General features: G+C 44.2%; 1 protein-coding gene across 5 annotated transcripts in view; it reads right to left on the bottom strand.

Annotated features, from left to right (window-relative positions):
- LOC137563743 (peroxisomal acyl-coenzyme A oxidase 3-like) overlaps nucleotides 1-23483 on the bottom strand; it is a 372185-nt gene that overhangs the window by 232574 nt on the left and 116128 nt on the right. For all 5 annotated transcript variants that reach the window (XR_011030424.1, XM_068276653.1, XM_068276644.1 and 2 more), the window contains exon 13: nucleotides 22831-22944. Coding sequence is in view for 4 of the 5 variants with exons in the window: in XM_068276653.1 (XP_068132754.1) it covers nucleotides 22831-22944 (114 nt within the window). In the remaining variant the exon portion in view is untranslated. The remainder of the gene's footprint in view (nucleotides 1-22830; nucleotides 22945-23483) is intronic.

The raw sequence follows: 23483 nt of genomic DNA, 5'->3' as shown, positions 1-23483 counted from the left end.
AAGTTAAATATATTTCAAACGTGTCAATAAAATGCCTTTTAAATCACCAGCAAGCAATACAATAGTTTTGATAATACTTTTCGGTACTTTTTTTTTTAAATTGCAAATTGCTGAAAACTTATTGTAAACAGAATATGAAAGATTATCTCCTAAGCAAAAACTCAGGAGAAAATATTAATTGCATATGGGTTTAGAGGGAGTGCTCCTGTAGTCCTCTGTTTGATGCCCAAAGTTCCAGCTTGTACTTCCAAACTCTAGGCCTCCTACTTTTCTCTACTCTCAAACACAGAACACTTATATCGCGTTTTTCTCCTGGCGGACTCAAAGCGCCAGAGCTGCAGCCACTAGGACGCGCTCTATAGGCAGTAGCAGTGTTAGTGAGACTGGCCCAAGGTCTCCTGCTGAATAGGTGCTGGCTTACTGAACAGGCAGAGCCGAGATTCGAACCCAGGTCTCCTGTATCAGAGGCAGAGCCCTTAACCATTACACCATCCAGCCACTCCCCACCTCCAAGTCCCCTGAATTCCTCTCCATTTTAACTCCATTCATTCTTAAAGTGGAACTAAATGCAGAGCTTCCTCTAAAAGATTAGACACAACACAATACACTTCATGGGAAAAACAGTCATTACAATTTAGGAAAATGCTAAAAAAAACCTGTAGTTTTATTTTTTTCAGGAAGCACTTAAAGCATTAAAGTGGATCCGAGGTGAACTTTTACACATTGCATCATTGTGTTCATTCCTATTGTTTATAGGGCATTCCTCAAGCCAAATACTTTTTCGTTTTAATACTTTAATTCCCTATAAACTAAAAAAGCCACGCCCACAGGTTTTCAGAGAGCCTTGGCAGTAGCAAGGGCTCATGGGAGCTCAGTCTGAGCAGGAGGAGGGGGAGGTGTTACTAGCCATTGATTTCAGAGGCAGAGGGGAGGAGGAGAGGGGATTAGGCTGATGGCTCAAGATACAGATAAGCCTGCCTCTGTGTAATGTTTACAAACAACATGGCTGCTGTCATTGTATCACAGGAAGACATAATCATATTCTATTAAAACTGTTTGCAGCTAGATTTGCTGTGTAAACCATCTAAACTTTAAATAAGATATATAGACAAGTTACTTGTTATAGTTAGTTTTTCATCTCGGATCCACTTTAAGTGCCAGTGTTTAGTGTTTGGAGAGCTGCCTGGACAGAACTCTCCTGCAGTCTATTCACAGTTGCCTACAAGATTTAAGACATTTTGATCTACCTAAACAAACACAGAACACACAGAATTTTGAATGACTTCAACAACTATATGTGAAATAAATACTTTTCATTGTGGGCTTTGCAAGAGTTTGGTTCTGCTTCAAGCTGCTTACACATATCCAATTTTGATTGGCCAATTTTATTACTTTCATGTAGTATGAGAGCTTAGTTACAAAATCTGTTTATAGCATTTAAAATCTGTTGGCCCGCACACTGCATGGAAGTGGTAAAGTTAGCCAGCCATTGGCTAATCAAAATTGGATGTGTGTAGGCAACATTAGGCCTCAAAAGCAGCTCTATAACTTACAAGGTAAAAGAACATCGCTTAACCACTGTGGTTATCGTTGCCAAGGGAAAGTCCTCCTCTGGGATTTTATCTTTGCCACAATTTATTTAGTGCTACACCCCTTCTCCTGCTACCTTCTCCAACCAATCCAAAGCTACTTATAAGATCGGACATTCTCTGCTCAATGCACAATTTGTACATTAGCATCTAATGCCTTCTTTTTCTCCCCCAGCCATGTTAGTTTTGATAACGTTGTCTCTCTTCTGTCATCTGCTTTCAATACCTGTTCCCTTCACCCAATCCTCTCTGACTTGCTCTCTACCCACCAGTGCCGGACTGGGAGGTGTAAAAGCCGAGGAAATCCACTTGCTGGCCAAGCAGCAGTAATCAGGTGTTGCCGCTCACAGTGAAGACTTGCTACAGGTTTCTATTGGGAGTGATAACACAGGGTTTATGCAGCTTGGTCAGCATGTGGATTTACTCAGCTTTACCACCTCCCAGTCTTACACTGCAACCCACTCCTCCACCAAGGTACCTGCACTGACTGAACTGTTGAATCCCCCTTACATCACTGGGTGTATTCAATTATCCATCCGTGATCCCTCCCTACCCTCTACCTAAAATCCCATTTCTCTTCTTCCACACGTCTCCAAATTACTTGAGTGTCTTGTTTACAACACCTCCCAACCCTCTTTAATCCAGCCTTCCTTCCACGGGCTCTCCTATTTCTCCTGCATATGTACCCTGCTGTTGTGTTTGTTTTGTGCATACCGTTAAGTGGGTGGCTATATTCTGCAGAAGCTATAGACAGGCTTAGTGGTCCAGCCACCCACTGCAGTGGACATATGGAGCAGTCTACACAGTAGTTACATGCCTATGTACTTACGGCCTTGCCTGCTGCTGTTCTCATGTACCTACAGCCTGTTGCTCTTTCTATATACTTACTGACTGCCTGCTGCTGTTCCCATGTACCTACTGCCTGCCGCTCTTCCCATGTACTTACTGACTGCTGCTGTTCCCACGTACCTACTACCTCTTGGCTGTTCCCCTGTACTCACTTGCATGCATCTGTTCCCCTGTGCTTACTGCCTGCTGCTGTTTCCCTTTACCACTGCAGTTTCCACGTACCTACTGACGGCTCCTCTTCCTATGGACGTACTGCCTGCTGCATGTGTACTATCCCAGTCTGCCCTCAATAGCCACTATATGTCTTTGCCTTATTCATATGCTAACATCCTGCCAGTTGCCTTTCCTTTGTACCTACTGAGCATGCCTCTGACACGTCCTACTGTAGGTTCCTGTCCATGTCCTGCTATAGCGTCTCTACAACTCAACTGGCTTATCTGTCTAGTCACAGTCCCACCAACTGGTCCTGGGCTGACCTGATCTGGCTTATCTGCTGCGCCTCTATCATCTGCCAGCATTCCATATGTGATAAATATCTGACCATTTTACAACACTGTCTAGGAACATTAATATGATATATACTTTGAGAACCTAAGATATTAGCCAAGAAGGCACACATGGCTGTAGCTGTATAGACTGGCTGTTACCATCCTATATGAACACCTATGTCAACCAGAACCCGTTAACAGTCACCCTTGGAGTACAATTAGCCCTGGATGAGAAACCGTGTCTTGGAATCAGATAAAATCCAGGAACCGGTTCCCTGCCTCTGAGTTCAGGATGGTAAATACATCACACAATTCTGCTGAGCTCACTTCAAACATCTCCACACCCCACCCTTTCCGTGTTATAGTCAAGTGCTTCGGGTTCGCCAAACGTTTATTTTACCTCACAACGTGTCAGTTATTTTTCCAACTGAAAAGTATAGTCCAAGCACTTAAACATTATTAAAATCCTTAGTGATGTATGCTGTAGAAAGAAAACTGGCTTTGGCATGATCCTCTTCTGTCTATACTCTGCTTGTGTTCTGAACTGAAAATCACTTGCAGTCCTTGGCTCTTGTTAATGGTTCGGCACGTAATACTAAACCATGAAGAACTGGGTGTATTTACCACCACGGTACACTTAGCAAAGGCATACTTCATCCAAACATCAGCTGTCAGAGGAGTGCCCAGTGGCACAGCAACAGAAGTCACCAGTCTCAATCGTGGATGGGTGCCCGATTCAGGAGGCCGAGTTGGGCCCACCTTCAGATTCTGATAGTTGGTGTTAAGTGTTTCTTGTAAACTGGCAATACGTTATAATAGTATGGCCCCCTGCCCTGCTTTATCAGCATTTAGTACAGATATTGCTTTGTGGAAGTCTAAATGTGCGTACACATGCATGATTACAGTCACCTGCAGAGATCAGGACTCTATCGCTTGGGCAAGTTGATCCACCAGGTGGATCGGTTGCGGAGAGGCAGTCACTGTACACCGCCTCAGGCAACTTTGATCATGCATGTGTACGAGCCTTTAGCCTACAGCAGTAACGTACCTGGGGCTTCCTCCAGCCCCTTGCAGCCATCTTGTGCCCTCGTCGCAGCTTTACTTCCAGCCAGTGGCCCCCTCCAGTGTAGAGGACGACCTCGCCAAGTCGACATCCACTGCGCCTGTGCAACAGCCGATCGTGGTCGCGCTGATGTCATCTCGAGTGTACTTCAGGGGCGCAGTAGTTCTGCACCTGAGCAGAACACTCCAGATGTGGTAAGCACGACACTGAGCGACTCTTGCGCAGGCGCATTAAATGCCAACCTAGCGAGGTCGGCATCTGCACCGGAGGGGACCGGGAGCCACCGGAGCTGCGGCGAGGGCACAGGACAGCTGCCAGGGGTTGGAGGAAGCCCCATGTAAGTTGATTTTTTTTTTCATTGCCTCAGACGTTCCCTTTAAGTACCAGAGACTTTTGGTACCACAAAACGGGGCCCCCAACAAATCGGCGCACATACCCGCCACTCACGCCGGAGGCCCCTCTCTTTGCCATCTCTCTGCCGTTAGAGCACTGTGAGACGCTCATGTGCTGCTTTCATTGTCTCCTGACCCTGTCCATCAATGTGAGCCAATGTGATTGGTTCAAAGTGATCACGCGGTCAGGAGCCAATGAAAGCGGCTCTTGACCGGCTCACAGTGCTCTAACGGCAGAGAGAGGGGCCTGCGGCGGGTGCAGAGTGGCGCAATCGATGATAGCACTGGGAGCGTGCCTCTTCCAGCCCCCATGAAGTTTTTGAGGTCCACCAGTGTGCCACTTTCCTCAGAAATACCTCCAACCCTATTTGGGGGGGGGGGGGGGGGAGTATCCTCACAAGTTTGCCTCAGGCAGCAAAAAGTCTAAAACTGGCCATGGATACGAGGTTGGAATTTACAGCTATGGGCACAAAAGTTATGGCGTGCTAAACTCCATCCTACGCTGAACTCGCTGATGCGAATGTGAATTCCCCTGCTGAACCACCCCACAGCAAGTGCCCTGGATGCTCCCATTTTCTGGCTGGCTCAGCCGTCACTTCCCTCCCTCCCCTGTGTGCTTGTGCTCACCCTCCTGGAGCCCCAGAGCAGAAATATCTGGATAGTCAGGATGGAAGGAACTGCCCATCCAGCTTACTACGCTATGTACAAGGATCGGACCAGGGCTGGTCAGCGATGAGGGGCCAGTTTCATCCCGCTCTTTATGCTCTGCATGCAGTGACATCAGCGCAACTCCAGAATGCTAACCTGTGCCAGCCACCTCTCAGCATACGAATGCCCCTAGGCTTGTGCCTAGAGCTAAATCCAATTCAGGGCAGGAATCAGGGGCGTAACTACAAATCATGAGGGCCCCCAGCAAAACTTTGAGGGGCCTCTTAATGTTCACAACCTTTTCCTTGCCTCCACCTTAGTGACCCTCACAGTCTGGGGGCCAATCTTGCAAGGGTCATAAGTGTGGCCATCAGGATCTTTACATTCATAACATGTGTAGCCACAAAAACCACTGTTCTGGTGTATCAGAGGAAGGGAAAGTTAGTAGTTGGGGCCCTACCACGCCTCGGGGCCCACCTGCAGTCCAGGAGCTGCTCCCCCCTAGATACGCCCCAGGCAGGAATTGAACTAGAGGTGTGGCAGAGGCGTGTTCTTCTGAACTTCTGCTGAAGTTTCTGCATTGTGGTACCTCCCCCTCATCTCTTCCAGAAATGAATGGGATGCTTTGCATAGAGCACAGCAACCTGTCTATACAGCAATCGTTACAAAACGGTCTCCTGGTTCACAATCGTGGGTGACCATTTTGAGCGACAATGGTCCATAATACTGTATGTACACAGCTTTAAAAACTTTGGATTTGTGCTCTCCTGATTTGGATGTGTTCTCCTAATTCAGGGGTTCCCCAAACCTTTTGGGTCGAGGGCCGGGTCAACATACTTCAGACTGCTGGGGGGCTGGCGGAATATACATAAACTGATGCAGAAGTCTTTGCAGGCCAGACAGTGAAGCATACCCAGGTGACAACCTGCAGTGGACAGCAGTATCACCTGATGTGGAATTTGATTGGAAACCAGTGAATTACTGCTTGTCTGGCTTCCATGTGGATGGGTGGTGCCAGCACTGCTATTCTATATGCGGACCACCAATATTTAAAGATGTAGCTGACCATATCTATAAGTAATACATTTTGTGTGTGGGGGCCGGTAAAAAAGCCTCAGGGGGCCGCATTCGGCCCGTGGACCTTAGTTTGAGGACCACTGTCCTAATTAAAGTGGATCGAGATGAACTTTTACTCATTGCATAATTGTGTTCCTTTCCTATTGTTTATAGGGCATTCCTCAAGCCAAATACTTTGTTTTTGTTTTAATACTCAAATTCCCTATAAACTAAACAAGCCACGTCCACAGGTTTTCAGAGAGCCAAGGCACTTTCAGACAGTAGCAAGGGCTCATGGGAGCTCAGTCTGGGCAGGAGGAGGGGGAGGTATTACTAGCCAGAGATTTCAGAGGAAGAGGGAGGAGGAGGGGGGATTAGGTTTTTTTGCTCAAGATACAGATAAGCCTGCCTCTGTGTAATGTTTACAAACAGCATGGCTACTGTCATTGTATCACAGGAATAATCAATCATATTCTATTAAAGCTGTTTGCAGCTAGATTTGCTGTGTAAACTATCTAAACTTTAGATAAGATATATAGACAAGTTATTTGTTATAGTTAGTTTTTCATCTCGGATCCGCTTTAAACAGTGCTTTTCAAAAGCCAATACTAATCCATAACACCTCACTTGTCATCTGAACAGACCAGATTTATGAAAGCAGAAATCTTCCTGTTATAAACTAACTTGCACATGAGACCTTCTATGTTTAACAAAGTAGGTCAAGCAAGTGAGTACAGAAGTCCCCACCTAATGGAAACGCTGAGTGCTTTGTTACACACTCATTTCAAGCATCCACTGTCATATTTGTTCATGGACGGAGCCCAACACTTCTTTCTCTCTCAAAAAAAAAATAATAATGTTGAGTCACTGCTTATTTACTATTCTCTAAGTTAAACGCAGTTTAGTTAATAGCATATGCTGCGTTCATTCCTTATCACGCACTTCAGCTGAGCTGACACCACTACAAGTACCGCATATCCTAGGAGCAGCTAGTCATGTTTACATTAACACACTAATTCCAAATTCAAAATGCACTTCACAGTACATCTTTGTAATTTTTATATGACATTTGACAAAGTCCATAGACCAGCTCATGGTATACCCAACATAGCTACAACTAGACACCTTCTTTCTGTCCCAGAAAAGTGATCCTTACAGTTTTTTTTAATGAACCTAATTTCAGTACATAAAAAAAAAAAAAAAAAAAAAAAAAACACAGCTGCTAGTTAACTAACCTTTTAGCAACCCCCACTATCATTATGAAATATTAGAGACAAGACACGGCACAGAAAGTTATTATCATGCATTTCTCCTGGCAGACTCGAGAGATCCAGCCACTAAGGAGCGCTCTATAGGCATTAGCAGTGTTAGGGAGTGTTGCCCAAGGACTTCTCACTAAACAGGTGCTGGCTTACTGAACAGGAAGAGCTGAGATTCGAACCCAGGTCTCCTGTGTCAAAGGCTGAGCCCTTAAAAGAATTATCAGGCAAAAAAAAAAAAAAAAAAATCTACCAGCCCCATGCAGCCATCCTGTGCCCTCCTAGTCACTCACTGCTGCTCTGGTCCCCCGCCGCCAGCTCATTTAGTTTTTGCCGACCTCGGGGTCGGCGGGCCGCATTGCGTACATTTTTACGCATTCCCGCTGGTGCAGGAACATGAACACATAATTTTTTACGCGTTAGTGGGTCAACGCGTTCAATTTTACGCGGTGAGCCACTAACGCGTAAAAATGTATGTGTTCATGTTCCTGCACCAGCGGGAATGCGTAAAAATGTACGCAATGCAGCCTGCCGACCCCGACTAAACTAAACGAGCTGACGGAGGGGGACCAGAGCAGCAGTGAGTGACTACGAGGGCACAGGATGGCTGCATGGGGCTGGTAGAAGCCCCAGGTAAGTGAAACTCATTTTTTTTTTGCCTGAGAACTCCTTTAACCAGTAAATTTGTAGCTCTGTTTGTCTATAGTTCTAACTGTATGTACTTGATTTACGAAAAAAACTACAAGGTCTTTTTGAAATTTTCCCCACAGAATCAAATTTTACATTTTTAGACCATTCATACCGCCAGGTCATTCATAAGTGGAGTGTTTACAAGTATGTCGGGGGCTACAGGTATTTAAACTGGACAAGCTTGACAAGCTCATTTGCATAGATAACAACTCAAGTTTTCTTTTTTCTAAGTGTACCTGAGACGGGGGGATATAAAAAAAAATTATACATACCCGGGGCTTCCTCCAGCCCCCTCTAGGCTAATCGCACCCTCACCATCCTCCTGCGCCACCTGGATCCTCCATTATTCTGCCCCTTAAGTCCTTCAGTCGGGGCACGTGCAGTAGAGCTGCTTTCTCCCTCCCCCCCCCCCCAATTGGGCACCTGTCATCGTAGGCGCAGAACGGTCCCGTTAACAAAAGCTAGGTTACCCATGCGTAGTACACCCCAGACCGAAGGACTTTATGACCGACTTGTGAAGGATCCAGTCGGCGCAGGAGGAAGGCTAAGGAGCGATCAGCCTGGAGGGAACTGGGGTAAGCCCCAGGTATGTATAATTTTTTTAATATCCCCCATCTCAGGTTCCCTGTTGTTGTACTGGAAAACAGAAAGGGACTTCAGTTAATATTCTGGTAGAGCTAGTACCATATGTGTATATGTTTATCTCATCATGTCACATCAGGTATGCTTTAGAACGAGTTTCCAGGCAGGGGCTCAGAAAATGACCGAAGGTCACTTTATAAAGTATTTCTGACCTGAATATCCTTCAGCAAGCAGTTAAATTTTCTGCATTAGAAAAAGATGTACTAAAGCTACATATTTGCAATGTAGTCCACACACCAGGGCCCCAGTTTCCCATACTTTCCTGGATTGCCTTAGGCTTGGCTTATGTAATTCCAGCTTTACACCCAGCTGATTGAACAGCATGGTGAGGACCTTTGAAAATATAATCCTGATCCTTTCATCTAGTACGATATTTAAATAACAATCATCAAGAAGGCAGGTCTCGTGAGTCTCTGCCAAGTCATACGAAAACATTAAGAATAAGGGTCATTAAAACCCAATTCAGCAAACTGTTTATAAGCACACAAAACTGAATTGAGAAATGTAAATCGGTACATTATGGATGAGGGTACATCTACAATTAGCTTCCAGGAAGAAGGAGGGGAAGGAATAACAAAGGGCCAAACATTTTGGTGGGAGATAAAGAACATCTGGTGTAAATTGATGGCGGTTGTTCCCATGACTCACAGCTGCGTCCCGCTCCGCTTACACTGTTTGCAAATAACCTTTGATTGCTCCGACGTGAAATGTTGTGTAATCTTCCCAAGTACTGTAAGAGGGTGTTTATCAGTGTATGATGTACATGAAGCTGTGAAATGCAAAGGAGATCAAAGCTCAGCACAGAAAGCATTGTTTTGGTCCAGTCGCTCGTAGAGATCCTGCCATAATATTATGAAATACTCGCATATGTCGTTTGGGAGGAGCTCCAGACATTACTATTGTCTTTGTGATATCTCCAGCGTTTTTCCCAGGAGGGTCTGGTGGTTTTGTGAAGATTTATCACCTCCATATACAGTATAAATGGTCTGTTGACAGTCAGAAGAAAAACTTGGATCAAGGACCTACTTTTTTTTTTTTTTTTTATTAAAGTGTAATTCCAGTCACAGAAATTGGACAGTGCAGGTTTAAAACGTAGCCTTGTTTTGCAAATGTTCATTTTCAGAAAAGCAAGACGTTACTCCCATAATTCATTACTTCAGGTCAGTGAGTAAATATGCACAACATTCCTTTATGTCCCTGGAAAGCCGGACCTGCATACATAACTGCTGGTTTACACAGGGCCTGTATTCATGCACTATATACATTTTTATAGAGCCATACAATGAAGATAGGAGAGGACGGTTTTCATCATTGCAAGGTATGGAGTGATATGTCTCTGTGGATAGGACTAAATCCTCGTACACACGCACAAGGCATGTTGTCTGGCAGGGATCTGCACTCGATCCTGACATTGCAGAGCTGAGGCTGTGCAGATGCATCACTAGCCTGCAGGCTGCTGCTATGCAGGGGGTTGAGGGCCGGTGGAGTGTCATACAGTGGGAGGGGTGAGTAGAGAGAACAATGCTCTTAGCCAGCACTTGGCCAAGTCTATCCGCCAGGCTGATCACTGGCCAAGGCATTGGGAAGTCACTGCACACGCGCTAGCTTTTTGGCAGAGGCAGTCTTTATTGGCCACCTTGGCCAACTTTAATCTAGCATGTGGACCCCGCAGGAACACACAATGTAATGCAACGGCACACGACAGGCGCAAACGAGTGATCAAACGATTGTGGCACTTTGCGCGGGAGTCATTAAGGATCTTAAAGATCCGATAGTCATTATCGCTGTCCGTCGCAAAATGTTGTTCGCCTAATTGCATAAAAAAATACAGTAATGGGAAAATTTTTTGAAAAATCGCGTCATGGGTACAAACTTTATTGTTTCTATGTTCCTTGGCATCTCCAGAACATTAAAATAAACTCATAGGCTTTGTTCACATCTAAAATCGAAATTTCAGGCAGCCGCGTTTTGCGATTTTGTCTTTTTATCCCCTCCTGGCTCTTTCCTTCGCGCTACTTTTTTTATAAAGCGCTTTTCAAAGCACTTTTGAAGAGAGATTTGTTTTTTTTACTCCCTGACACAAGTCAGGAAGTGAACTATTTGACCCAGAAAATAATAAATACAATGTATTTATTCTTAAAAGCGTGAACGCAATCACCGCACAAAGCGATTTTCTGAGCCTTTTGCGCTTTTCCTATACCTTCCATTGTAGCAAAAATCGCTTAAAATTGGTACATTCAGCGCTTTGCTGAGCGGAAAGCTGACAAAATGCTCAGATATGAACTATCCCATAAGAATTCATTGCACTACTGATTTCAGGGCGTTTTTTTTAAATCACTGCCGATCAAAACAAACGCAAAACGCCCCAGGTGTGAACGAGCTCATAATGTTCTGCAATTTGGTGTTCTGGCTTCTGCCATTTTCCCAGAGAACAATGCCATAGAAGAAGAAGTTCTACTTAAACTCTCACCTCCCGGTTCATAGGCATATGGTGCTGGGTGGAGTCCTGCTTTAATAAGACTTACCGTAATACCAATGCAAACTGACTTATCCAGAATATACACAACTAACATCTGTGTTTAAAATAATTATACATGGCCTAAGGCAGATTTCCAGCATAAATAAATCAATTAGGTTCAATTCATCATCGTCTTCGGTTTACATATCTTGCTTCGGGTGCCTAGCAACAGATGATAGGCATGAGAGAGAATGGCGGAGCTCGGAATAAGGTGGTGATGCGTCTGAGACTCCTCGTCCTCTCAGACGGTCAGGGCGTGGTGCTGACGGCTGCGTCTCAAGAGTCACCAGGGGATTGTTCACTCTGGCCTCTCTGCTGTATGTTTGTATGATTTACATTCTAGGCATATTTATGTAAATGCTCACATTGTTATTGACCTCCAAGGGATAAAATGTACAGCATCCACCCATAAACCACAGCTGGACGTAGATACAGGATCGGAGTATCGTGTTCCCTCGCGTCTTGCGAAGATTCTTAACTGATAATGAAGTAGAACTGAGACTGCAGTTTATGGGGTACAGCAAGGTATACAGCGGCAGGGAAATGCTACATTACTACAGACAGTGGCATAGCAATGGGGGGTGCAGAAGTAGCGACTGCATCGGGTGCCCTTGGGCTAGAGGGGCCCTCCCTTCAAACACAGTATTACCTCTTTATTGGTCCTGTGCTGTTAATAATAACTTTTATAGTTGATTTGAATGGTAGTGATCAGTAACACAGTTTCCCATTCCCTTCTTTCCCCTCTGACACTGTGGTTGTCCTTTATTGCTTTTGGTGTGTTTTATCAATTGTTATCTATAGCATGCTTGGGGGGCCCCAATGCTAAAATTGCACTGGGGCCTGGGACTTCTTAGCTATGTCACTGCATACAGAGCTACTCATTTTTGCTTAGGATGAACAGTCAAGAGCAAATTTGTGTAGACACTGGTGCTCGGCTATGCAATGATCAGTGCCATCTACTAAAGTGAACTGAGCAGCATTTTTAGCCCCAAAGGCAGCTCAATAGCACAATAAAACACAATAAAATTGCATGCCAACAGTGTGGCTCATTACTAAAAAAAAATCCATTCTACCTCTTCATTTTACATTTACCGTAAATGTTTGTTAGAGGCTTTTATTACCTTACATCCACGGTGTGCCGTCCACAGAGAGAACAGGTGGACAGACACTGGTCAGAAACATCTAAACATCTGGGAGGACTATGAATGAACTAAGAGCATTTAAATTAGACTGGGGAAAGATGTCACAGTAAACTTGATCTAAACGCTTGTCCTTACAAGCAATGTAAATTGTTTAATTGTTTAGAGGATTGTAATTTGGAGTTTATGTGCACCTGTTAGTACAGACCATACTGACCTAAGCAATATTTGAGTTAGTGTACTTATTCTTAAGTGTGTTTGACATAATGCTCTGATTGTTAATGCAATGTGGTTGCATAATTTAAAGAGAACCCGAGGTGTGTTTAAAGAATGTTATCTGCATACAGAGGCTGGATCTGCCTATACAGCCCAGCCTCTGTTGCTATCCCAAACCCCACTAAGGTCCCCCTGCACTCTGCAATCCCTCATAAATCACAGCCATGCTGTGAGGCTGTGTTTACATCTGTGGTGTCAGTCTCAGCTGCTCCCCCGCCTCCTGCATAGCTCCGGTCCCTGCCCCTGTCCCTTCCCTCCAATCAGCAGGGAGGGAAGGGATGCAGGCGGGGACTGGAGTTCTGCAGGAGGCGGGGAGAGCAGCAGACTGACACTATAGAGATAAACACAGCCAGCTCTGACAAGCTGTTTGTCAGCAGCGTGGCTGTGATTTATGAGGGATTGCAGAGTGCAGGGGGACCTTAGGGGGGTTTGGGATAGCAACAGAGGCTGGGCTGTATAGGCAAATCCAGCCTCTGTATGCAGATAATATTCTTCAAACCCACCTCGGGTTCTCTTTAAAGAGAACCTGAACTCAAAATAAAAAGTTAAAATAACCATACATAGGTCATACTTACCTCCCGTGTAGTCTACTCCTCAATCTCTTTCTCCTTTCCTGCGTTAGGTTTGTCCACTGTGATCAATAGAATTATCCGTCGTCCATTTTGAAAATGGCCATTACCCCATAACAGCTTCCTGGTCAGCACACTGTTAAACTGTAATATCACTCACTTAAGCCAAAGGGAAACATGGGCATTACCTTGCACATTCAGTAGTAACTGACAGCTGCTGATATATAACTGACAGCAACTGGTATATTTCAGTTCTGACAAAATATTGTCAGAACTGGAAGGAATCACTGTAAGAAGAAAATGATAAGCTTCTGAGAGGAACTGACTTTGATGTAAGTATGTAATATTCATTTGCAGCTACGTTGTGTGTTTATTTTAAATAATTTTACTCGCTTCAGGTTCCCTGTTCTGCCTACCCCTCACTCTGCACTCAAACACTCAAGCAAGCTGGCACTCTTATTGTGATACAAACAACTAGATTGAAAGTTGTGTTTGATTGCACAAATGGAGGATATTTCCTTCCAAAATAAATGGCATGCAAAGGATTCTGTACTAGACTCTTTCACGAGCGATGAGGTACCTACGTTCAAAAGGGTTCCTACTCTACTGGCGGGGGAGCGTGCCTGGCAGCGCATGCACGACGGAGAGCAACTTGGCCAGGCTTTCGGGGTCAATTGCGGGTGATGGGAGTCACCCAGGGAGACAGCGAAGGACGAGCAGCACTAATGGGGCTTAAGGAAGCCCAGGTAAGTATGGAACCTGAGACGCTTCTCGTCTCTGGTACACTTCAAAGCTATTATTGTTTGCCCTTAAAGGACACCCGAGGTAAAAATAAGCTAATAAAATGAACGATAGTGTACTGGTTAAGGGCTCTGCCTTTGACATGGGAGACCAGGGTTCGAATCCTGGCTAGGTCAAGTACCTATTCAGTAAGGAGTTCAAGGCAAGACTCAGGCACAGACCATACTGTGCCTGCGCAGTACGCTCCTGGTGCCATCAGCGGGAGTGAGGACACGGCAATGCAGGTGCAGTGGTTTTCAGACTTTAAAGTCTGAAATTCCAGAAGTGAACCAGAGGCGGGGCCTGAGCATTGGGGAGTGGCTGTGCGGGCACAGGATGTCTGTGGGGGACCATTAGAAGCCCCAGGTAACTTCAACTCATTTTCCCCCGACCCCCCTACAGTATCCCTTTAAGATATTCCACAGTTTTATTTTACGTTTAAATCTAGGTTTTAAGTTTTAACTGTTTTGCTGTTTTTGCTCAATGACACATTCATTGAAGTATGCCAGAGCTAAAATCTATTAATTATTGACCCTTTGTATCTCTTTCCTGCTCTCCCCGCCATTTTCTGCTAAGAAAGTGTGTTATAGTTGGAATTTCTTATCAGTGAGGTTCACACTGCAGTCACTTCCTGTCTGAGTCAGGATTAAGTCAGTCACTTACATACCTGATATTTAACTCTTTCAGGCAGAGAAAGAAAAAAAGGAACACAGCATAGTTATACATACCCATGTCTATCTCATCATGTCACCTCGGGTATCCTTTAACTATAGACACTGTTGAAGTTCCGGAGACCTTTAGACCGATGCACAGTATCAAATGTGTCTTTTAAATGAAAATTTACATCTAGTACAGTACAAAGTAGAAGATACGTTCAGATCAGGTGACACTTGTGACACATATTTGGCTTGTAGCAAAAAATATTTTTCCTACAGCTAAAATGTATAAAAAGCATGTCAAACACTCGGACATGAATATCTGCGAAGTCAAGGTGAATCAGGTGGCTGACGCGAGGTGACTCCCTCTTCTCAATTCTTTTTAACCTGATGTTAATCACAATCATAACGCTGGGAATACACCATACCATTTTCTGTTATACTGGATACACACGTTGAGATTTCCCGTTAGATTCCCGGGATCGAATGTATCGAATCAATTATTTCCAACATGCTCGATTCGGATTTCGATCGTTTCTGCCGTCGATTTGCATGTCAAGTATGCCAAATCGACGGCAGAAACGATCGAAATTCGAATTGACCATGTTGGAAATAATTGATTCGATCCCGGGAATCGAACAGGAAATCTCAACGTGTGTATCCAGCATTAGATTTTCTGTTAGATTTACCTGCCAGATAGATAAAGTTCAACATGTTGGAAATTATCTATCTAACGATCTATCTGCCGAGCAATTAGGCAATGTTCTACTCAGCAGGAGATAACCAGAAGACAATGCACCAGAGCTAATGACCAGTCTCTACAGAAAATAATCTATTTACAGGAAATCTAACAGAAAAATATAACAGAAAATTGTATGGTGTATTCCCAGCATTAGAAAGATTGGAGTTAACTCAGGTGGGATTCGTCTAAACAAAGCGTCACAATACTTGACTTAAAGAGACACTGAAGCGGAAAAAAAATATGATATAATGAATTGGATGTGTACTATGAATAATTTCTAGAAGATTAGCAGCAAAGAAAATATTCTCATACTTTTATTTTCAGGTATATAGTGTTTTTTCTAACATTGCATTTATCTATAATATGTGCAGATTACACAACACTCAGCATTCAAAATGATTCTTTCAGAGCAGTCTGTGAAGTAATGACCTCTCCTCTAGCAGAAAAAAAGTAAACAGTTCACTTACAGTTGAGATAATAAAAGTCAGATAACAGCCCTCTCCACGACTAACTTAGTCGGAGAGCTTAATGGCTTGTTTGCATAGAGATAACAACTGGAGTTTCTCAACTCTTCCTGTACTGGAAACAATTAGACTGATGTATCTGATCTTAATGTTTTATTTCTTAGCTGTACTACACATACAAATCATAATAACATCATTTTTTTTTTCGCTTCAGTGTCTCTTTAAGCGGATTAAACAGACCAATAAAACAGGAACACTGGAACATTGGTCAGAATCAACTAGACCAAGCTTCCCGTCAGGATGGATTATGCATTTACATTGGAAAGAATAAATATGTGGTAATAGCATGTCATAGTGATTCACAAAGAGAACCTCTTGCTATTAATAATTAAGGAGTATGAAAGAGTAGTAAGCTTCAATTACCTATGATGTATTATCACTGAATAAAAAGAGGTTAGCCAAGAGATGAATAAGCTATGATACAACTAAAGTTCTGACAATCGCATCTACTGTCAACAATAAAAAGGCTACTGTCAATAATAAAAAAAAAAGTTCTATAGAAAAAGCCAGGTGTTTGTGAGACTTGGATTCTCAAAAAGGAAGCTGAAGAGACCGTTGCCTGTTGGCAGTGGCTGACTCAGCGTCTGCATCACACACGTAGCAGTGGCTTCCAGACTAGAGGAGAACTACTGAGGCAGTGAAGCAGAGACAGAGAGGTGCTCTCCCTCTTAGCCTCCCATCACCATGGGTACTACCGGCCTGCCCCTCATGACGCTAGAAGAGCTGGACAGAAGCAACTGTGGTGATCAGAGCTGAGCGGCCTGCAGGAGAGCCGCGAGGTTCATCGCTGGAATGGGGCCATGTGAGTTATGGCAAAAGAGGGCCACGGAGGCGGCACAGGGGAAACAGAGGGGACATGGAGGCTACGAGGTGGCACAGAGGGACAAGAGGTGGCACAGGAGGAACAAGAGGTGGCACAAGGGGAACAGAGGGGGAAACAAGAGGTGGCAAAGGGGGGGGGGGGGGGGAAGCAGATCTGCTATTTTGCTTAGGGCCCCATTTGGCCTTAATCCGGCTCTGGGTCACACGCCTACGAAACCGCAGGAATGGGTAGCAGGGCACAGTGAGCAGTGCAAGGCCAGGCTATGGCTGGATAGTGTAATAATTAAGGGCTCTGCCTCTGACACAGGATACCTGGGTTCAAACCTCAGCTCTTCCTGTTCAGTAAGCCAGCACCTATTCAGTAGGAGACCTTGGCCAAGTCTCCCTAACACTGTTATTGCCTGTAGAGCACACCCTAGTGGCTGCAACTCTGGCGCTTTGAGTCCTCCAGGAGAAAAGTGCAAAATAAATGTTATTTGTCTTGACTTGATTAGCCATTACCAGGCCTTTTATGAATGTGTTATTATAGGGTTTACTAGGGCTCAAATGTAAAAGCAGCCCACAAAAAAAAAAAAAAAAAAAAAAAAAAAAAAAGCAGGTGGGTGTCAGCAAACGAGTAGAACTCAGAAAGTGGTTTTGAAAAAGCATAAGAAGGGAATTATGGACGGCAAGCTCAAAAAAGGAACTTTCACTAAAAATCATGCATCAGCTGGCAGCCAAATTGCTCACATAGAAAATAAAAACGACTTGGATGAGTAAAGCGCCACCAGCACTGTGTGAGAGTAGATGGAAGATTTTCAAAGCATTCTGTTGACTTCCAACCAACTCCACAGAAACGTACGGTCTGCTCTCCATACAATATCTTACTAACGATGCCTCTCCCTGGCAGCTGCAGCTTTTACACTGCAGCTCAGGGCTGCTAACATTAAAGAGGATTCTAGTTATTGAGAACGATTCTGGAGTCCAGATACGACTCACATGGCATATGCTGGAGAGGTTTTGGCCACATATCTGAAGAAGTGATTCATCAGCCATCTTTAATGTTTTAAGACCAACATATGGAATTTCCTGTATTATTAGGTGGCAGATTTTCTCAAAACTGTGTTGTCGTTCACTATTTCCCTAAAACATTTTACAGCTTAAAGTGAACCTGTATACAATAAGACATATAATGGTCACAATGCTCGTCGTATAAGCGTTGTCCAATTGAGTGAATAGACACCTGTTGGCACGATCGTTTACCTCACTCGTGCAAAGGCCATGATCGATTGCATGGTTTCCTGTCATCTCATATTTCCCTGGATGCCACATGTAGCTAGGGATGGACCTACCATAAAGCCACCTGAATCCCGTGATTCAGGCAGCAAAATTTAGGGTGTGGCATTTGGACAAACAGTTGGACACCTGGCACCTTCCTCCTCTCTGCTCTCCTGCTCGCCTTCCTGGCATAAACACTACCCTTCTCATCCACACATCTCCTGAATTCCTGACCTCATTCAACTGGTGGCACCTCCCGTGACCAATCAGGCAGGGGGGTGCTGGCACCAGATAAGCCAATCACAGCTGCCTGCTGCTCCATTTGCTAACTGGTGCAGATGGTCTCGCAGGTAGGACCACAGTACCGTCATTGGGCCAATCACTGCACTCGATCAGTAGCAGTGACATCTGATAGGTCACAGCTACTGACTGACTGCATTGATTGGCCCAATGATGGTGCCATGGTCCCTCCCATGAGACCATCGGCACCGGTTAGCAAACGGAGCAGTGGGCAGCTGTGATTGGCCGGTCTGGTGACTGTTAATGGCAAGGTTCTCAAACATGGGACACTTGGTCACTGAGATTAATATTCAGGAAAGTGGGTGGATTCAACAACATCCAATCAAAATTCATCATTGATTTTCAAAGGAAATATTTAAATTGCTGCCATTCTTACAATGTTCATGGCAGAGGCCTCAAACCAGCTTCAGTCAGTCATTGGGTGACTGGGATTCAAATTCAGAAAAGGAGGCGGAACCACAAACAGCCAATCAGATTTGTTTGATTAATAAACTGCCTCCATTCTCACATTCTTGATGCTAAGGACCCCAAAGCTCACAAGCTTGGTCATTGAGTGACTGTGTTAAGGTTAGAAAAAGTGGGCGGAGCCAACAACCACCAAATACATTCCCTAGCAATGTTGGTTCTACTGCTATAAACATCACATAGTGTGGTTTATTCACAAAACTTTCCTCATTACTTATCTTGCCTTATCGGCTTTTCTTTTTTATCATATTTATGTAAATCCTTTTAGAGAAAACCCGAGCAAAGGGAAGGGGGCTTGCAGATTTACTTACTGGGGCTTCTTCCAGCCCCCCTGCAGTCTATTAGGTTGTCCAGTGTCCTTCCAATCCACTCCAATATGCTGATGTCCTTCTCTGAAAGTTTGCCTTCTGCACATGCATGGACCGGGCTGCATCACAAGCTTTTTGCCAGGAGCATTCTGTGCATGCGCGGTTTAAGTCTTTGTGAACTGTACATGAGTAGAATGCGCATGCGATTTGGGAGCACGATAAGGGAGGCAGAAACTCCAGGTCAGTAAAACACCCCTTTTCCCCCCTGGCTCTGGTATCCTTTAAGCACCCACCTACCCCCCCCCCCCCCCCCAAAAAAAAAAAAATAAGACGAGAAATGAATTTAGAGTGGATCTAAACCCTTGCACAGGACAGAAGGAAAACAGAGAGAAATGCACGCTGTATGTATTTAGACCCTCATTTGTGTATAAACACAAGATGTAATCTGATCTCTCCCGTGTCACATGACTGCCTATGGCAAATAAGGCCATTTGAAAGCACAGGATGCTAACAATATGTCTGCTTCCATGGCTCAGGAAGTAGAAACAGTGCAGATTTATTTTAAGATTTGTATCAGCTGTAACTAAGAAATGTTTTTTTGGTTTAAAGGTTATTATACTGTTGTGTATCTTTTAGAGCAGAGAAGACTTCTGAGTTCTGATCCTCTTTAAGTTAATCAGGAACAACTTGTTTTGAGTGATTTGTTTTATTTGGAAATGCTGAAATATTATTTTATAGATAAAGTAAGAGGTAGGTAAGGCGGGATAACTCCTAAGATAGGTTTTCTGAATCAACCTTTTTATGTGATGCTGGTCAGATCCAGCCAAGATGATTATTACTTTGGCTGGACCGGTATAAACAAACGTGGAAAACTTTTACAAAACGAATCTGTCTACAACAAAGATCATGCATACACAGATCACATTTCAGGTCTGAAGACTGTGGATAAAACCCCGGGGCAGAGTTCACAATCAGTTTATCTCACATAGGGATAATCTGCCTGATGCTGATATCTGAAAGAGTGATGTGGCATATGAGATACTTCAGCTGCTACATTCCTACTTAGTAAACACCTCTGTGATGTCCACCATTAATAACGACCAAAAATAGCTTTCATGTGATGCAATAGAAGTGCGTTAATTATCAATAAGTGCACTGCGGAGTCTGCATTACGTTACAGCCACAGACGCAGCCAAGTTTCACAGTTACAGCTGAAAACATAACATATAACCCGTGGTTCTGTGAGATGTGAGCTGACAAGCCGTGTTCATGCACATCATCTTCTGCATGACCCGTCTATGCGCCCTACTTCTCTATCCTTTTCTTACTCTCATTTACAAGGGATGACATGGGATAGCATCACTGCTCTCTGTCAGCAGACTTCAACATAAGTGTCTGTATAGCCTGTGTATTTATATGAGAAGAGAAGGAGGCATGTTATCTGTCCCTGGTTTATGTTAGAAGTTGGATACCCAGCTAAAGAGGAACTCTACCAAAATATAGTAGTAGGGGGAAACAAATAAATCAAGACATTGCAAAGTGAGAATTTAAAAAATAGAAGCTAGATTTAGAAATGATAGATACACGCGGTGTAACTAATTTATGTAGCTTGATCACCGTGAGCCAGCGGGACATTTTCTTTATCACTGGCAGACAAGAAAAAACCCACACAGCACCAACTAGCATTATCTATAAAGACTTCCACTAACAATGCAATAGGCTTAAAGGCTATATAAATATAACCTATATACACACACATGGAGATGCTGCTTGCTTGGCAGTTAGAAACCGTTATTTCCCACCATGCAAAGAGGTTTACAGACAGGAATCTGTCAGGGCCAAGGTCCTGACATCACTCTGTGGGAGGGGTTTCACCACAATATCAGCTATACAGACATCCCAATGATCTATTCTGTAAAAGGTAACGATTTCTCAAGTTAAAGGAGATATTGCCAACTGACTGGGATTAAGTTCAATCCTGAGTAAAAATGTGTGCACTGTACTGCAAGTAATCTAATAGCACAGCAAATATTGCACTTTTAAAAAGGGAGATAATTGCAGATCATCACTTCCAGCACATAAGTAGAAGGCGAGTATGCAAATAGTTCCTCTATACCATTGTAGGCCAAACATTCATCCCTAACCACTGGTTTATAGCAGACATAAAGACTTGCATAGCGTAATTTATTCAAACTTAAAGGGAACCAGAGATGAAGCACCCACATGTATTTTACCATATACATCAGTGGGAACATTAGAGAAAGCACCTACGTTGCTTTCTGTTTCATTCTGCACTGCATAGCTTGCTTCTAATCAGCCCTGATAAATTCCCCGACTGAGCATGCAGTCTGGCTTTGTTCAGGAATCATCATAGCTGAGTCTGTGTTTTCTGGTGTCTTTTCAAGTCCAAGCCTGCCCCCTGCTGGCTCTGCTCAGGAATCATTATAGCTGTGTCATTATAGCAAAGCCAAACTGAATGCTCAGTCAGGGATTTTATCAGGGCTGATAACAAGCAGGCTGAACAGCGAAGAATGAAACAGAGAGCAGGGTAGGTGTTTTCTGTAATGTTCCCACTGATATATATGGTAAAATACATGAGGGTGCGTCGTCTCTGGTTCACTTTAACATATTTTAATCAGCCATCAAATCTGGCCTGCAAGTGCTTTCCCCACTTTGCATTATGTTTGGCCACTCTAGACCACCACAAGGAAGTTAAAGAGACTCTGAAGTGTGTTTAAAAATGGCTTTTTACCTTATATTCAACAGGGGCATGTTTGCCCCTGCTAAAACGCCGCTATCCCGCGGTAGATTGAGGGGTCTTTACCCCCCCAAATCCCCCCCTGCAAAAAACACGACTTTCTTGGTCGTGGATTTTGCTGCCCATGGAGGCAGAGCTATGAGCTGCAGCTGTGCCTCCATGCGCGTCAATCAGCCGCAGATCTCCGCCTCTCCCCCGCCCCTCTCAGTGAAGGAAGGCTGAGAGGGGCGGGGGAGAGGCGGAGATATGCGCTGATAGACGCGCTGAGAGGCAGAGCTACAGTCATTAGCTCTGCCTCACCAGGAAGTGCTCCCCGGGCACCACGGAGGGGATTTGGGGGGTAAAGACCCCTTGTTCTGCCACAGGATAGCGGCGTTTTAGCAGGGGCAAACGTGCCCCTGTTGAATATAAGGTAAAAAGCTATTTTTAAACTCACTTCAGAGTCTCTTTAAGCCCTAAATCATCAGGGAAGCCATATAAGGGGGAGTGGGGCACTATACACAGGGATTCTGTATAGCGGAGGGAGGCACCAGGGAACTGTTTAGGGGTGGGATCGGACCACTGGAAACCAGGGAACTGTATAGGAGCGAGAGGTGGGGTCACTAGACACCAGGGAACTGTATAAGGAAGGGAGGGGGACCACTAGACACCAGTAAACTGTATAGGGGAGGGAGGCGTGCCACTAGACACCAGGGAACTGTATAGGGGAGGGAGGGGGACCACTAGACACCAGGAAACTGTATAGGGGAGGGAGAAGGGCCTCCAGACACCAGGGAGCTGTTTAGGAGTGGGGGCAGGGGCCACTAGACACCAGGGAACTATATAGGGGACATTAGACACCAGGGAACTGTATGAGGAAGGGAGGTGGCCACTAGGCATTGAGGTTGACCTGCGACTTGGTTCCAGTGTTCAATTTTGGTGCACTTTGTATTTGAGTTTAACACCCCTGCTTCTGTAAGCACAGTATGCAAAACGTAATTTGTTCCTATTAAGTCAAACCTACAGCAGAAATGTACAGAGAATCAACCTAAACAAATTACCTGTACAATCCAGACAGTCCCTCACAGTGAGCGCTGTAAATTTATGGGATAGAATGCTGTTGACATCATTCAGGAATTCTACAGATCCGAGGGGGGACTCACAGTGGATCTTTTCTGTTACCAAAAAATAACTAGTGATTAATGCAATGCTTGATCTTCTTTAGCACATTTTAATACAAATTATTTTAACATTTAGAGCAATCTTGGACAGCTTCTCATTTCAGGCTGGCCTGTACCTTGAAGCATCTTTTTAATGTGCACGTTTTGTTTAGTAGTAAACAGATTAAGCGTACGCAGAGTAGAGAATTAGATACCGTACTTGCGCTTTCTAATTAGGAAGCTTTTTAGAGTGTTTTGGAAAGGTCATATTTAATGCCTCCTGCTGTCCAGCATGCCTTTGTCCTGTTTGTCTGTTACCATGGCAGCATTAGTAAGTTATGTGTGGTGGGCACTGCTGTTATAAGAGACAGCTGGAAAAAGCAGGCTTTAATGAGGAACTGTAGTCAAAATAACACAATGGATAAAATTGCTTATTTTTTACAATATCCACTTATAAGTTATTTAGTCAGTGTTTGCCCATTGTAAAATCTTTCCTCTCCCTGATTTACATTCTAAAATGTATCACTGGTGGTGACATCTTTAGTCCTGCCAGG

Source organism: Hyperolius riggenbachi, chromosome 1, assembly GCF_040937935.1.
Source record: "Hyperolius riggenbachi isolate aHypRig1 chromosome 1, aHypRig1.pri, whole genome shotgun sequence".
Lineage (NCBI taxonomy): Eukaryota > Metazoa > Chordata > Amphibia > Anura > Hyperoliidae > Hyperolius > Hyperolius riggenbachi.
Note: the sequence above shows the minus strand (reverse complement) of the source record. Positions and strands in the feature narration are given on the sequence as shown.